The sequence below is a fragment of the Aethalodelphis obliquidens genome, unplaced genomic scaffold (assembly GCF_003676395.1).
Source record: "Aethalodelphis obliquidens isolate GAN/ISIS:26980383/991018 unplaced genomic scaffold, ASM367639v1 scaffold41, whole genome shotgun sequence".
Lineage (NCBI taxonomy): Eukaryota > Metazoa > Chordata > Mammalia > Artiodactyla > Delphinidae > Aethalodelphis > Aethalodelphis obliquidens.
Genome location: NW_020837985.1, coordinates 8,785,137 through 8,801,807, shown reverse-complemented (window position 1 = coordinate 8,801,807; position 16,671 = coordinate 8,785,137). Strand labels below are relative to the sequence as shown.

General features: G+C 45.5%; 2 protein-coding genes across 6 annotated transcripts in view; one reads left to right on the top strand and one right to left on the bottom strand.

Annotated features, from left to right (window-relative positions):
• Nucleotides 1–1,014, top strand: part of KCNQ3 (potassium voltage-gated channel subfamily Q member 3) — a 127,320-nt gene extending 126,306 nt beyond the window's left edge. The window contains exon 15 of the mRNA XM_027132063.1: nucleotides 29–1,014. Coding sequence (XP_026987864.1) covers nucleotides 29–763 — 735 coding nt within the window. The 3' untranslated portion in view covers nucleotides 764–1,014. The remainder of the gene's footprint in view (nucleotides 1–28) is intronic.
• Nucleotides 1–16,671, bottom strand: part of EFR3A (EFR3 homolog A) — a 180,270-nt gene that overhangs the window by 173 nt on the left and 163,426 nt on the right. For 3 of the 5 annotated variants that reach the window (XR_003438378.1, XR_003438379.1, XR_003438381.1), the window contains 3 exons: nucleotides 3,340–3,438; nucleotides 2,518–2,709; nucleotides 1,123–1,172 (listed from right to left, as the gene is read on the bottom strand). The gene's annotated coding sequence lies outside the window, so the exon portion shown is untranslated. Of the gene's footprint in view, nucleotides 144–841; nucleotides 1,173–2,517; nucleotides 2,710–3,284; nucleotides 3,439–16,671 lie in introns of those variants that run through there. The other 2 variants (XR_003438377.1, XR_003438380.1) reach the window with 2 other exon arrangements.

Here is a 16,671-nt window from a genome sequence, read left to right as displayed (position 1 = left end):
GCGATTCACGGCTCCTTGTGTTTTCCAGGTTCGCGACATGGGGAAGAAGCTGGACTTCCTGGTGGACATGCATATGCAGCACATGGAGCGGCTGCAGGTGCACGTCACCGACTTCTGCCCGACCAAGGGGACCTCTTCGCCAGCTGAGGCGGAGAAGAGAGAGGACCACAGGGAAGCGGATTTGAAAACCATCATGTGTAACGACTCTGAGACCGGCGCCCCCGGCGCTCCCTACAGCGTCCACCAGGTGCCCATTGACAGGGCCGGCCCCTACGGGGTTTTTGCCCACGACCCCGTGAACCTGTCCCGAGGGGCACCCAGCTCTGGAAAGGTTCACGCCACCCTTTCCTCCTCGGCGACCACCTATGCGGAAAGGCCCACCGTCCTGCCTATCTTGACCCTTCTCGACTCCCGCGGGAGCTACCACTCCCAGGCTGAACTGCACAGCCCCTGCTCGGACCGGGTCTCCCCCCAGCAGAGACGCAGCATCACCCGGGACAGTGACACCCCCCTGTCCCTGATGTCCGTCAACCACGAGGAGCTGGAACGCTCTCCAAGTGGCTTCAGCATCTCCCAAGACAGAGACGATTTTGTGTTTGGCCCGAGCGGGGGGTCAAGCTGGATGAGGGAGAAACGGTACCTCGCCGAGGGTGAGACAGACACGGACACAGACCCCTTCACGCCCAGTGGCTCCATGCCTTTGTCATCCACGGGGGATGGTATTTCCGATTCGATATGGACCCCTTCCAACAAGCCCACTTAAAAGGGGTCGTGGGCTGGCTCCTCCTTGTAATGTAGACAGACTTTGTATAGCTCACTTGCTCTCACACCCGCCACGTACCTGTGAGATCCCCAGTGGCTGCGTCAAACGCGTGCATGTGCGTGGTAGCCCCGCCTGGGCTGGGGCTTCTCGTGGCCTTTTTCTCCTCCAGGTGACCACAGTGAAGCCGCTTCCTTTCAAGCATGGTTTGCATGACCTACACTATATAAATGGTGCCGCTGACCTCTTTAGGATACACGTTTAGCCGCTCTTCTTACTTTGAATCATGACTGGACCAGTACAGGGAGAAATGACTGAGGAGCCGTGCGATGTGTCTGTGTGGTCGTCTGGTTTGGGTTTTGGTTGGGTGAGCAGAGAAAGTCGTTTACGTTGTTTCTTAGCGTCACTGCCCCTTTGTGTAAAACAGTCCAACAATTAACCGTTTTCTAAAGCAAGCAAATAATTCTCTCAACAAAAATACATTGCGTATCAGTGACGTTGCCTCCTGAGCTAAAAACATGAGGGGAGGAACGAGATAGTCATCACATCTTCAAAACCAAGAATTTAAAACATTATTAAGGAAAGCCTGGGAAAACCTTCCAAAAGCTCTCAAAGGGACCTCACTAAGTAAGTCTGTCATTGTCAACTATCACGCCCCGGTTTCCTCATCTATGAAGGGTGGTGGCAGGTGTAACGTGTTGGATGAGTTGTGACTAGGCAGGGAGAAAACACACACACATGCACATTAAGATAGTTCCCAAATTACGTAGCCAAAGATAACAGAATTTATCAGCAGTGGGGTGCCCCTCGGGGCAGGGGCTCAGTGCCTTCAAAATGAGGTTCCAATTCACATTCTTCCCCGAGATACTTGTATAAAATATCCATCTCAAATAGGAACTAGAGTCAAGAGGGCGCACAGAATTATCCAGTCCACATCCTTCCTTGTAAAAATGAGAAAGCTTAGGCCCAGGTAAAGACAGACATATGTCCAGGGCCACTCCATTGTTCCCCAGAGACCTGAGACTCAAAGCCCGGTCAGCTGACTCACTCCAGGCCCTGGTCCCTCCTGCCACGCCACTCTGCAGTTTACACAACAGGACCGAGACGCCTGTACTCTGTTGTGTGGAAAGCACCCGTGACACTGTTTACCCAGCGGGAGGAGGATGTCTGCTTTTATTGCAAAACATGCTTGTCGGATGCTTTGCATTTTGGATCCAGAAAAAAGTAGTAATACAAGTGAGCTACAACATTCATTAATATGCAACTAGACAAAATTTCCACAACCATCCATTTTTCCTCGTCTAGATTTTTTTTTTTTTTTTTTTTTTTGGTGGTACGCAGGCCTCTCACCGCTGTGGCCTCTCCCATTACGGAGCACAGGCTCCGGACGCGCAGGCTTAGCGGCCATGGCTCACGGTCCCAGCCGCTCCGCGGCACGTGGGATCTTCCCGGACCGGGGCACGAACCTGCGTCCCCTGCATCGGCAGGCGGACTCTCAACCACTGCGCCACCAGGGAAGCCCCCTCCTCTAGATTTTTTTAAACCACACATAGCCATAAGACTAGCTGAGCTCACTGTCCTACTATATAAGCATTAATATGAAGCAGAAGCCATCCTGCTAGGAGATGTTGCTATTCTCTGAAACACACTGATGGAAAAGGTTTCCGTTAGGCTTGAGGTAATTCGCTAAATGACTACACTGCAGTGTTATTATCTCACTCTTTTCATACGTCTAAGCACACATTGTGGATGGTTACCTTGATGACAGGATGTTTGAAGTGGCCTACGCGAGTGTCTCCGTCCCACCGACGCTCTCCCTCGCAGTCTCGTCAAGAGCCATGATGGCTGCGGCAGACATGACGGTGGATGGTTTCATCGTTACCTAATGCAGGGCTCTTGCACTATATTGGAGAGAGGAGCTCCTTCCTCAGAGATTGGTTTCTTTCAACCTATGTGTCAACAGGTACCATGTGTAAGGCTCAGAGTACAGTAATAATGAAGGGTCAGCCCCTGACTTTAGGGACTTACAACCAAAGCCCGAAGTCCTTGGCTTTGTGAGGGATAAAAAAGGAGTTTTACTTGGAGAGTCCCACGAATGGATGGGTGTTGGCTTTGAAGTCCGAGGTAGGAAATACACAAGAGTGCGCACATACATCAGACGTGAAACCCCCTCCCCCATGGTTTGCCGTTTGACTTTCTGGCTATCTGAAGGGCAAAGGGCATGTGAGCCTCCTGACCCGCTTCAGTATGGCTGCAGTTGATGACCTAAGAAACCTTATGCCCCTTCCTTAGACTTCGGTTCTTGATTCTGACCTTCCTGGAATCTTTTGTCAAAAATGATTGAGCCATCTAACATACCGATTATTTTTCTAACTTATTAATATTCTTGCAGAACCTACTGGCCTCAGTATCTTACAAATAGAGGCATTTTCCAAGAACTCAATGGAGTTCCCAGCTGGAAGAGTGAGACTTTCTCATCCTCAGGTTAAAAATAGTTACCATGGCTCCAAAGTTAGAGGATTACCTTAGGTTCTTTTAGTAACTGATGGGCAGGGATTGGGTTTGTGTCGATTCCATACCTCCAATGCAGTATGTTGTCTTTATCAGTGTAGACCAAGGCAAATTACATCTTCATGAATGAATAAATGATAAGAATCTTAAGAGCTGTTCTTTCCCATCTAAGAAAACAAAAAAGAAAGAAAAATCATCTAGAATATTCTTTGATATTCCTTTAAAAAAAAAAACACATTCCAGAAATGCAAACCAAACCTACTCAAGTTGCCTGCCCACAGACGACATCATTAACATGGCTGGCATTGATGAAGTAGAAATTCAGAGTCTGGGATTAAACATAAGTTATTAGGAGAAACAGTGTGTGCTTCCACAAACCTCTTTTTGTCAAACAAAAAAAAAAACAGCATGATGAAATAATCCAACAGAATTGGTAAATAACACAGCCCAAGATTATTCTACTTCAGATAAACCAGTGGTTCTGAAGCTTGCCCAGGAAATTGCAATAGTTTCAGCAGAACTCCATGAAATAATGGCAAATGAAGGATGATTTTCTCAAGGGAAACTATGATATATGTACTCAGTCTCTGTGTCACAACATGATATATGCAAAATTGAAGAGGTCGTCTTTTAGCAGGATCAACATTAATGAGATAAATACACTTTCCAAATGTTAGGTGAATGGGGATCCTATTGGGCTGAGAAGAAAATACTTGAGATCAATTTTGAGTTTTGACTATCAGAGACTAGCACACAAGCAAATACTGAAAGTTTTTTTGTTTTTTTTTATTGTGAGAGGAAAAAAAAATCAAATTGAGAAAGTTCTATTCACTAACTGTGTTTGTTCTGGAAACTGAGAGATTAGACTTATGAGACATGGCGTTGATATTATAAAGCTCTAGTTGTCATGAAAACATAGCCAGAAAACCCCAAGGTATATACTGTACATCAAATGAGCTCATTAATCAACAGTATGCATTTAATGCCTATTTTGTGCAAGACAGTTCCTAGACACTGTAAGTTGAAAGAATAGTTACTTACAGAAAATGTTAACCTAACAGGAGCTACTCAAAACTGGCCAAGGTCATCGTCATAATTCCATACCACTCTAATGAGCGTGATAAAAACGTTCCTTTGGTTATTCATTTACAAGATTTATTAAGCACCACTGTCTTCTAGGCACTGCACAATGCACCAGAAATTCAGAGATAAGAAAAATACAGACTGCTGTCAAAAAGCTAGGAATCTGGTGGCCTTGGATTATTAAAGGTCCCTTTAAATTATGTCTACCAGAAGTGGAAAGAACCTGATTTCATCTCTGCAGACAACTATACAGACAGGAATGCTTCCTAGGCTGGAATCAGTGAGAGACTGAACATGGAAGAAAGTGAAAGCAAAACTTCTGCATCAAAATCGTAATGACCCCATCAGCTCAGGGAAGGCTGATTGGATTGTAGGGGGACTTTGAGTTTGCGTTCAATGCTTTAGACATTATAGCTCCAGACAAGCTGTGGAAGAAGGAGTTTCTGGAGTATCTGAGAAGGTTCTTGGAGAAATCAGCTTTTTCTTCCTCTCCAAATCCCTACCATGATTGAGACCAGGCAAGGAGCTGAGCTACTTCCATTTCATTGTGTTGACCAAGAGAAGCTTATAGTGAAGACCAATATACAGCATCTATTTGAAGAGAAACGTGTCACTCTGCTTCTGGAAACCTGCACATCAGATTCTCCTGGGGCAAGAGAATAAATGTGTCCAGTGTCCTAAGAAGCCAACAGCACTTTGGAAAGTGCACCCCAGGCTTCCTCCAGAAGATGCCCCATAGGTACTCTTCGTGTTCCTTGAATACATATCCAGGGCACCTAGAACCCCAAGGATTACCTTTGCTTTCTGAACCCTGGGCATCCTGAGGAGTCTGCCCATGTCCTCACTTGTCTTTGAAGGCTTGCTTGTTTCAGGATGAACTTTTAAACAGACTGTAAGTCCTTTCTTTGTATTCAAATCAACCCAAAGTTCTTGTGTTACTGATATTACACTATTTAAAACTGAGCCAACAGTCCCCTAAATCAGGTAGCAGGTATCACGATGCCCAGGTCAGAACATGTTAGGAACCAGCCTATCTGCATAGCTTTAGTGCTTTAGGAAACCAGTAATGAAAAATACCAAAGAGCTCGGAAGGATATAGAGATGCCCTGGATGAAAATTTGACTTATATTCAAACGTCTTTGGCTTTTCTGACGTGTTTTGATTTTCAAAGACACAATCTATATAGATAAAGCCCCTACTACAATGACTGCCATATCCGGGGTACTGTTATTCGTGTTCTTTTTTTACATCATGTATGGACGCCATTGCCTGAGTCTTGGTATTACTCATGAACTCTAAATTTACACTAGAAAATCTTTTTCAGAAAAAGAGTGGTGAAGATACAATCCCAATTTTTACACGACAAAATCAGGCACTTTCACAATTGCTATTTAAATAAGGACATCTCTAGAAATAGAAATGCTTACTTTTTCCATCAAAATAAGGAAGAGCAGGAATGTCGGAATGAGGAGAGCAAGACTGTTGGGTCCCAGTGGTTGGGCTGTGGCAGTTCCGTGGGACACACTGTACCAGATACTGCCCCGTTGTCTCGAAGGATGATGTGTAGGAGGTAAAGCCAAATAGAAGGAATAATTAAATATAAAGAAATGAGTGGTTTCAACGAGGAAATTCAACCGTGCCATGATGTCTGTCAGACAAATGCTAGCAATGAGTGGAGAACTTCCAAGAAAGAGTTTAAGTTTGCTGAAACCCTCCTCAGGGGGATTGGTTCCCAGCTTTGAACAGTCTCAACTCTGGCATCCCTGCAGGAAACTGTGCTTTATTATCATAGACACAGGGAGGTATAATTTCATAGATTCTTAGATGCTCAGAGCAAGAAGAGACCTTAATTACCCAGACCACCTCTCTTTTTATATCAGGAAGCAGAGGCTCAGAGCAAAGGGAGTCACACTTAGTCGATCAGCGATTAAATGAGTGACTGTGTAGCAGAATCTAGAACTCAGGTCTCCTAACTCCTGGACCAGATGTTGGAGATCAAAAACTAAAATACCCAGTGAGAATAAAGTATTTCTGTTGAGTCCAGGAGATGAGAGAGAACTTCCTGGTCCACTGGAGAAACTGCGAAACCAGACACATGTGTCAGGACATCTTCCCATCTCTGGAATGTGATTGATGATCCCATGCCTTGAAAGATGACATCGCTCTTTCTTCCAAAATCCTGCTGTGTTCCAAAGCTGCAGACATACCACTGCTGCTGTGTGTGGTTGAGAAAAGGAATGAAGAAGAGCACTCCTCCCCTCCGCTCCCCTGACCTCTCCCCCAGGCTTAGACTGGTTCAGTTCTTTGGTCCATCGCTTGCACTCATTCAGCTCCAGAGTGATGCCTCAGGTTACATCCTTACCTATAAGCCAAGTTACCAGGATTTCTCCTTGAAAAAAATGTATGGGCTTGATTTTAGGAAATGGGATGTGATTTCTTTGGGGAAGTATATGACCCCAAGTCAGCAGGTCTACTGAAGTTGTCCCTTTGCCCTGGGATCTCTGGGTCCCACCTGGGCACAGCCTGGCTCCTCCTGCTTTGTCCCAGAGAACGTCTGTCTTGGTCATATCACAGCCAGGTATTCTAGTCTTCACCAAAAGCTACAGAAGCAAACAGGATTCAACTGAAGATACCTTATGTTCCTGTAACTAGAAAATTATTTTAGGAAGTCAACAGGCCTCCATTGGCTCAAATGAGGATTTCCATAGTTGGTTTCCACTTATATTGTGCTTGGGATAGATTTTCCAGAATTTGGCAGGGCTCCCCTTGTTAAAGCTAGTAGCAGGATGTTCAGTTCTCCTGAGCCAGGAGCTCCTAAGAGATAGAAAGGTGGTCAACTTCTTGGATGGCAATAGGTGACCCACTGACTTTAATGACTGTCATTCTGTCAGCCTTCACATAGCACTGTTCTAAGGTTAAAATAAGTGTCAGAGGGAAATAAGTCAAAAAATGAGTCAAAAAAATAAGGGTCTATGTAAGAATAACCTGAGTGTGACTTATAATTAAGCGGTCAAAAGCCTTGCCCAGGGGTTAGGAATATATTTGCAATTCCTCTTAGACTTGTCAGATGGACTCTACAATTTGTTGCCTGAGAGTAACGCAAAACGAGAGCACGTTTCGCTTCAGTGTTCTGTTCTCTTCCTCTGTCCCTAAGACTGAGTTCAGGGAAGGGGAGGAGAATTCACCCTAAGCTCTCTTTATGGGCAGCATGTGACGTCATAGTTCTCTCTCTCGACTTCATGCAATCCTCATCACAACCCCACTGAGGAGGTATTACTGTTTCCATCTTATAGAAAGCTGAAGCTGAGAGGGAGAAGCCGTTAACCAAAACCCATGTGCCCCCAAAGCCCATTCTTCCTCCCCACCCCAAGTCTCCCAGGTCAATAGAAATGCTCCCAAATCATGCCTTGCGGGCTTCCACAAAGCCTTGCCCTCCCACACCCCATCACCTTTAGGTAAAATGATTACAGTCCTGTTGGTTCCCTGGACAGAAGAGTGATTCTTGCATTGACTGTTCCCCTTCCTATTCGGCGGGTTCTGTCTGCTCCTTTGCGTGGTTTCACGATCCAGCTGTCGGCGGCAGAGAATAATGCCACACGAATTGTCCATCTGGCTCATGTTGGAATCCATCAGCTCTGGGAGTTTGCTGTGGCTACAGATTATCCCACAAGTGCCCCCTGTTCTTTGCCCCCAAGGATTTCCTTTCATTGTTTTAACCAAACGAGTTCAAGTGTCCCTCCTGACTAGTCTTTTGTCTCTAGACTGTCCCTTTATTTCAGAGCTCAGAGATCCTGCAGAAACAGGTGAGTCTTCAAAAACATTCTCTGGGAGGCCAAAGGCTCAGGACAGTTGTGTTTCTCTTTCTCGATATGAAAAGATCAAGGTTCCCAGTGGAAGCCAACCTGATCTGATAATTGGGCTCTTCTTTTCCCTCTGAATCCTTTTCCAAGGGAGGGGAGCGCAGCTCCACCCTCCAAAGTTCCTGTGAGAGTTCAGAGTCCAGGTGGGAGGACAAGTTCCAAGACTGGCAGCCACCTTGTTGTCGAGTGTCAGGCTTTGCTGTTGGAGATGTGAGGTGGGCCCTGCCCCATCCTGAAAATCCCCTTAGAAAGATGCACCAACTTCATCAGATTAGTCAATCATTCCCTGTTTTAAAGAGGAAGATGCCTTCCACATTGCTTCCAACGGGGTATGGCTATTCTTCTTTTTTCTCTTTGTGATGTAGCAGCGATGGAAAACACCAATCTGAAGAGCAAACTGAGGCTTCCAGTGACATGAATCCGTTGTTTCTGATTTTGGATTGTACTTTCTTTAACCCCCTTTTACGGCCTAGAATTCTGGTGCCTTGCCCCCTGAATTTGCCTCCATGCTACAGTAGGCTCTCTTCACGTTCTGGCTTACATGGGAACACAACTCTTCCACAAGTGGCCTTTCGTGCTCTTTATAATATGATTTCCTGTAATTTTTAAACTGTATGTGTAATTTATATTCTGGCTCTGTCCAATATTTCAACAACTTTAATAAGTTGATTTCCATATATATTATGCAAACAATTCTTACCTGATTTTTTATGTTCTATCTTAAAACAAATAAATACCGCACCACTTATTAATAAATAGACATTTCAATGATTGTGTGGCAGAATGTTCTTTGCTTCATTAGCAACACAGAGCGACAAGGAAAGACAGTTCATTATTAGTTGCGGGCAGGAGGAATAGGACGGGATTTGGGTATGTTTGTAAGAAGTGGTTGAGACGCAGAGAATAAAGACACAAGAAAGGAAACATAATTCAATGTTTTCACAGCTACAAATGCATGATGTGGACTGCACATCTCCTTAATAACAGCCACTATACAGGTTGTAGATGTACAGACTTTAGTAAAACATTATCTAATCGTTACAGTTTTAAGACATTATTACTCCATTTTTATAGGTGAGAAAATTCAGACCCAGAAACATAAAAGACCTGCCCAAGGACAGACATTCATAAATGAACAGTCACAAGTAGGGCCCAGGACCATCTACCCCCAAGACTCATGCCACTTTCTTTGGAGAAGCTTCCCCTCCTAGACCATGTTGGGGGGAAGACCACGTGGGTGACTCAGAGTGAATGTAAGTCAACAGAGAGGAAATCAGTAAAGCTTATATCAGATGGCCTCTCTCTGTTGTCAGTACAGCAGGAAGGGATGTTTTCTCATGAGAAAGAGGGAGTTGGAGCAGGGAACCTTGGGAGAGTTACTTAATCTTTCTCTGTCTTGGTTTGTCATCTGTAAAGTGGGGAGAAAACTGTGTGCCTTGAAGGGTTATTATCCTAGCCAAGGATCTGGCACTCAGCGCATGTTCAGTGAATGACAGCTTTTGACTCTATCCTGTACCCACACGCCTGGCTGCCTTAATTTGGGTTTCCGCAAGAATAGAGACAGAATGTTGGATGCAGGTAGTATATTTGGAAAGTGATCCCAGAAAACACGGCTGAGAAAGAGTGGAGAGACTGGAACAGGGAGGGAGAAAAGCCAGTAAAGAATGAGCTAATCCTTGTGGGTAACTGGTCTCAATTCCACCAGGAACCCCCTGAGAACCCATGTGAAATACACCAGAGAATCATTCCACCTTGGGACAGGCATCTGGGGCATTCATCCACGGAGCCCGGTTCTTCCCTGGTTGAGAGTTGCCCCTGGGATATAAATTCCCTCCTCTGTCAGTTTTCCTGTGCTACAGCTGAGCAAGCTCCCAGGTGCAAAAGCTCTAAGGCAGAGAAGCAGAGAGACGTAGCCAGAGGAGCTGCCTGCCTGCTGTGACCTGTGTACTGTGACCACGGGTGAGCTCGCAGCTGGGCAGAGGGAAAACAGCACAGCAACATGAGCATCTGGTACATAAGCCCACCTGAAAACCCTACATACATACAGGGAAGCAAAAACCCAGCCAGGTTGCCACAAATCACTCTGTAAGTCAAAGGACAAAGTTGGCCAACACTGGACAAGCTGGCCGTGGTGCCCATGAACTTGTTCATTATTAAAACAGTGCCTGTAACCACTAGGAAGCAGGGTAGAAGGTCTGCTAGAAGATCAGGTCCACATTTGTCATTGTGAAGACCTGGGGCTGACAGGTGAGATGAGCATCCACTCAGCAAACGTATGTATGTCCCTCCCCCAATAAAACATACCCGCCTTTGGTCTCAGATGACCGCATGACAGACAGATAAAGAGCCTACAAATTATATCCCTGAGAAAATCCTTTCCATCTGCACAAATGGAGCAAAAGCCCATTCATAACCTCGCAGATCCTCCTGGGAGCCAGTTACTGTTCCTAACAATGTCGGCTTCCAACAATGAAGCTTTCAACAATGAACAATGTCGGGCATCCAGGTGACCTGAGACCCTGTGGCTTCCCCACACTGAAGACGTGTAAGGTGTCTCCCCTGAGAAGAGTCCAATTGTCCTTGTATCCTGCCTCCACATCAAATATGAAAACATTGCCAGCAATTTATCTTCTGGCTCTGGGCAGGTCGGCCCCAGGCCAGTGGAGGGCAGGTGGAGTTAGCAGAGAGAAGCAGAAATGAAATTAGGAAGTAACAGAGGTCAGGTCATGAACAGCCTCCTGGGTCGGGATAAAGACATTTGCTTTTACTCTGAGTCAGACAGGAAGTCATGCGGGGCTTTGAGGAGAGAGGTGAGAAGATCTGACGGATGCTAACAAGGGGTTCTCTGGCTGCTGTATTGAGAATACACTGAATGAGGCAAAGGCAGAGGCAAGGAGATTAATCAGGGACACGACTGCATTAGCAATAATCCAGGTGAGAGCCAAGAGTGGCTTGGACCAGGGTGATGGAGGTGGTGAGAAATCTTAATATTTAGAATCTAGATACCTTTTAAGAGTAGAAATGACAGCTATATGTATACATATATCCCCTCCCTCTTGGATCTCCCCCCTCTGCTGCCCCTTCCCACCCATGTAAGTCACCACAGAGCACCGAGCTGAGCTCCCTGAGCTATACAGCAGGTTCCCACTAGCTATCTGCTTTACACATGGTACTGATTCACTTCATTGCACAGCAGAAACTAACATGACACTATAAAGCAACTATATCCCAATAAAAATAATTTAAAAAAAGAACCCAGCCACAGACAATTAAAAAAAAAAAGAGTAGAAATGACAGGATTTTCTGATAGACTGAATGTCAGATGTGGAAGAAGGAGAAAAATCCAGGAAGATTATGCAGTATTTTATTTGAGTACCTGGAAGAATGAACGCATCATTAATTGAGGTGGGAGTAGATTAGGGAAGGGGCAAGTTTTTGCAAAAGGATGTGAATTTGGCTTTTTAAATGTTAAATCTGAGATGCACATGAGGCATCTAGTGGAAATGTTCTGTAGAGAGCTGAGTGTGGAATTAAGATTATTTAGGGCTGAAGGTACCTATCTATCTATCTGTCTGTCTGTCTATCTATCTATCTATAGATTTGACAAGTTATAGATAACCTTTAGAACCATGAGACAAGATGCGATCCCCAAGTGAACAAGTATAGAGAAAAAAGAGGAGACACCTAAAGACTACACCCAGCAACCTCAAGAGGTCAAGGAGACGAGGCGGAACCAGCGAAAGAGGCTGAGCAAAAGCAGCTGATGACATAGAAGACGATCAGAAGAGTATGGCGTTGGCGATGCCAAGCGCAGACCTCATCTCATGGAGCGAGTGACCTATTGCAGGCGCAGAGTGCCACTGAGAGGTCGAGTGAGCAGAGCAGTTAGCCACATGGGAGTCATGGAGACCTTGACAAAGGCGGTTTGGGTGGGGTGCTGCCGTGATGCCTGATTGGCGTGGCCTTGAGAGAGAGGAGAGGAGAGGAATTGGGGGCATTGAATAGGGACAACTCATAGTGACCATCTTAAGCATACAGTTCCATGGTATTGAATAAATTCATAACAGTGTGAAACTATCCCTAACTTCCATCTCCATAACTCTTTCCTTCTTGTAAAATTGAAACTCTGCACCACCCATTCAAGAGTAACTCCCCATTCTCCTCCCCCCCACCATCCCTGGCAACTACCATTCTACTTTCTGTCTCTATGATTTTGACTATTAGGTACCTCGTACAAGTGGAAGCCTGCAGCATTTGTCTTTTTGTACCTGCATTTTTAAGTACAAGGAAAATGAGCCTCAGAGAGGTCAAGCAGTTTGCCCAAGGCCACACAGCTAGCCAATCACTGAAGCAGAACCAGGGCTGTGGCTTTTGTTCCTGCTGCTTCATCCGGAAATGTTACTGTTAGCACAGTAGGTATATTTCACAAGAATCGACCGAAAGTTCAGAAATGCAATCTTTCTAGGCAGACAATGGGTAACGATTCCCAAATGTCTACCTTGAACCAGGTGCCGTAAGCCCTTTCCTTACGACCATTCTATCCTTCTGACAGCCTTCTGCGGTGGCTACTATCGCGATCTTCATTTCCTAGATGAGAAAAGTAACTTGGAGGTAACTGATCTCCCTAAACTGAAATGTACAGGCCAGGAGGGCAGGGATCCCGACTGGCTTATTTGGAGCTGAGCCCCCAGCACCCTGAAAAGGTCTGGCACACAAACGGCTCTCCTAGACCATTCCCATAGACAGTGTTTGGCCCCTGCCTCGTTTTCCAACAATATCCTCATTGTCCCCCACCTCCTGCGTGGGTTCCAGCCGGCCTGAACCACTGTAGGTGCTGGGGAGGCAGGATGCTTGAGGTACAAGGGTACCTGCGCTGAAGGTACACACATACACACAACCTACTGAGGGAGACAGACGAGCAAAGAGATCATCCCAATAGAGCACAATAAGACAAATACAAAAATATTACCCTTAATGGGATGGGAGGGTATCAGAGGCTTCCTGGTGACGGGGAGGTCTGAGGTGAGAATAAAAAGGATGAGGTAAAGTTTGGGGTGTGGGTAGCTGAAGGGAGCATATCACAGCCAAAGAGATCTTCACATGTGGATAATGAAATTCAAATTTATATCATTTTTACACATCATGAAATACTCTTCTTCTTTTGCTTCTTTACAACTGTTTAAAAATGTAGAACCATTTTCGGCTTTATAAGAACAGGCAATGGGGCCAGGCTTGCCCACCCTGCTAAAATTCACGAGCAACCCCTAGCCAGTTCTTCAGAAGACTTGCACTGGCTCACAGGACAGGTGATGCTTGGCTCACAGACCTTTACAGCAGGAAGGGGAAATCATCACCCTGTGATCCTGTTCTGCTCCTTCAATACATGTAATTACTGTCAGAAGAGGTTTCCCATCCCACGTTGAATCAGTGCTTTGTCATTCTGTTCACGGACAGCAAAGGCATTTTTCTCCAATGGAGGTGATCCGGTTTCACCGCTGTGAATTCTTGGTAGGATTATTATTCCATTTTTTTTTTCCAGAGGACTTAAAGCAAAGTTATCAAGCCTTTCCCCACCTCCACCCTCTGTATCTTTCACTAAGAACTCATATAAACCCCACAGCTCTGACTTAGCTGTTAATCTTTCAGGCTGCTTAAATTCTTTGAAGTCCTTTATCCTGCTCGGGAGACAGGTAAGTCACATACCGTAGAGATTTGCAAACCCTTCGGTTCCCTCTACTCCCCAAAGCATGAAGCCAGATAAGAAATGCATCTGCTCTAATTCCCAAACTCTGGGCTCCTGGTTGCCGAATGGTAGGAGAGGAGTTTCTATCACCCAATCCCTTACTCTGCACTTAAGCTAAAACTCACCCCTGGATCACAGTCTGTTTCTTTCCATTTTTTCCCTTAAGCTATCGATTAGCATCTTAATGCAGTCCTCAGCCGGGAGGATGGCTTGTCCTCACATCTGTGATAAAGGAAACATGATCTTTAATCCAAAGAATTGGAATGAGAAGAAAAGAATGCCCTGAAAAATGGCTGGCAGCAAGGCAACAGCTCAGAAACTATACTTTCTCAGAGGCCAATCAATCATGGATTTTGGCGGCAAACAGACCAGGATTCCACTCCTGGCTCTTTGAGCTGCGTTCCCAGGGGTCGGTTGCTTGCCTGGGCCTTGCTTTCCTCCAACTATAAAATAAGGATGATAACCCCTAAGTGGGGTTACTTCCAGGACCAGTAGATATCATATATAAAATTCCTGGCACCTCAGATAGTCAAGAAATAATAGATTCTTTGCTTCTTTTTCTGAATGAACTATTTTTGAAAAACCAGAACCTCCCCTTTCAGTGTCTCCCCCGGGCAGTGGAGCCGACTGCGGGGTGTACGGCCTCAGGCCTCTGGGTCCTCCTCACAGAGAGGGAGCTGGTCCTCACTAGGAAGGATGCTGAGTGCAAGTGTTATCTCCAGATTCTTGGATGCTATACCATAGACATGAATGTCACTTCCACAAGACTCTCGGGTAAGCAATGCTCCCTCTTTTATTAAAAGAGAGAGCTTGTGCACAAGGGAGAAGGTGGAAGAAAGTGGCAGCTCCCTGAGAAGGGGCGAGTTGCTTTTACAACAATAGGGAGGGTTTGTCTCATCACTGGTTAATTTCCAGAAATCATCAAACTTCTTTGATCGCACCAGGTGGCTCCATGGTGGCTGTCGGGAACAGGGAGCGCTTTGGTGAGGGAAAAGGAGTGCCTGAGAATTTTCTGCAAGAAAACATTGGAACAGATAAGGTTAAAATTGATAGCTGAGCTTCCTGTCTTGTGGCAACTAGGTACACTCCTTGGTGTAACAGAGATAAAGTTAATCTTGAACTCCTGTGAGCCTGGTTTTTGTCTCTGGGACTCAGGACCCCAGAGCCTTTGTTCTTTTGCTTCCAAGGCCCGTTTGGCCCAAGGTCTTCCCCCAGTCCTTTTTCAAAATGGCTGTACTCTTGTCTTCCTGTCTCAAGTGCGCCGTTACAATGTATTGAGAACATGCTGCTCTGACTGTGGCTGGTCCAAACAAGATGGACTTCAGTGTGAGTTTTGACCCTGACACTGGCATTATCATTATTCTGTATCTGACTAGCCATCTTTCGGCTGCAAAGTCCAGTGAGAAAGGTAGGTTTCCTTGGCAGGCTAGACTAGCCTTTGTTGATTGGTGATCCCCATTAACCGGAAGTGATACAATGTTTAATTAAGGCTCCAGCAGCTTTGTTCTGACCACCCACATTTCCAGCTCCAGGGCTACTGCCAGTCAGACACAGACAGACTGTGAATGCATTTCACAAGCCTCTTGGGCTGATTCACGGATCACGGATCCCAACGACACTTCTCAGCCCTTCTCCTGGGAGTGTGACCGGACTTCTTAGCCTTCGACCCACCAAAATGCTTTGAAATAATCATCAATTCTGTGTGTTTCCAACCTCAGGTCCTTTGGGGCACTCTGGGCTGGTATTTTGAAGGGCAGGAGAACAGAGCAGAACATGGTAAAAAAAGGACACAAACTTTAGTATCTGGGAGACCATGGTTCAAACCCCAGTTCTCCCACTTAGAGCCACGTGACCACGAGTAAGGGGCTCTCCCACCGATCCCCGGGGCCCTCTCTTGTATAACTGAAGTATCTCACGGGATGCTTGAGAAGGCAAAATAACAGAGATGATAGCCAAAAGTAGAGATTCAGTAAATTATACTGTTGGAGAGGAAAAAATAACTCTTTCCTCCACCCTCTTAGGTTCAGTATCTGGGGCTCTGCAAATTGAAATGACAAAACGATTAACAGGAAAAAAGGCTTATTTCATATACATATGGGATGGGAGCACCACAGAAATAAATGAAAACCTCAAAAAGGTGGTCAGACCCTGAAGCTTCTATATCATTTTAACAGAAGGATGTTAAGTTTGTGGGGAAGTGACAAGAAATAAAAAGGGTTTTGAGTTTCTAGGGTGCTAAATCGTGGAAAGGTAAATACATGGGGAAACTAGTGGAAGATAAGAGTTATTTTAGTGAGGTTCGTCTGTGCAGTCCCATCTCGGTGCCAACTTTCCATTCCCTTCATGGCCATAAGACTCCCCCTCCCGCCAGGAAGGAGAACTTATGGCAGACCTGCTCTTAGTCGGAGAGCGGAGGCTCCAAGAAGGCTTCTTTCTGCACCTGTTGATTCTCAACGGGCTTTAGATCAAAATAATCCATATGCCAAAGTGGGATATTTGGGGGCAGCATACTTTGACCCCACTGAGTACGTTATTATCGTCATTGTGTCACTACATGACTAGCTTTTATGCCAGAGTCACTGGCTGTGTATTCAAAAATAGCCATGGGAAACAACAAGGCCCGACTGCAGAGCACAGGGAACTATATTCAAACGCCTGTGATACACCAGAATGGAAACGAATATGTATAACTGAATCACTTTGCCACACAGCAG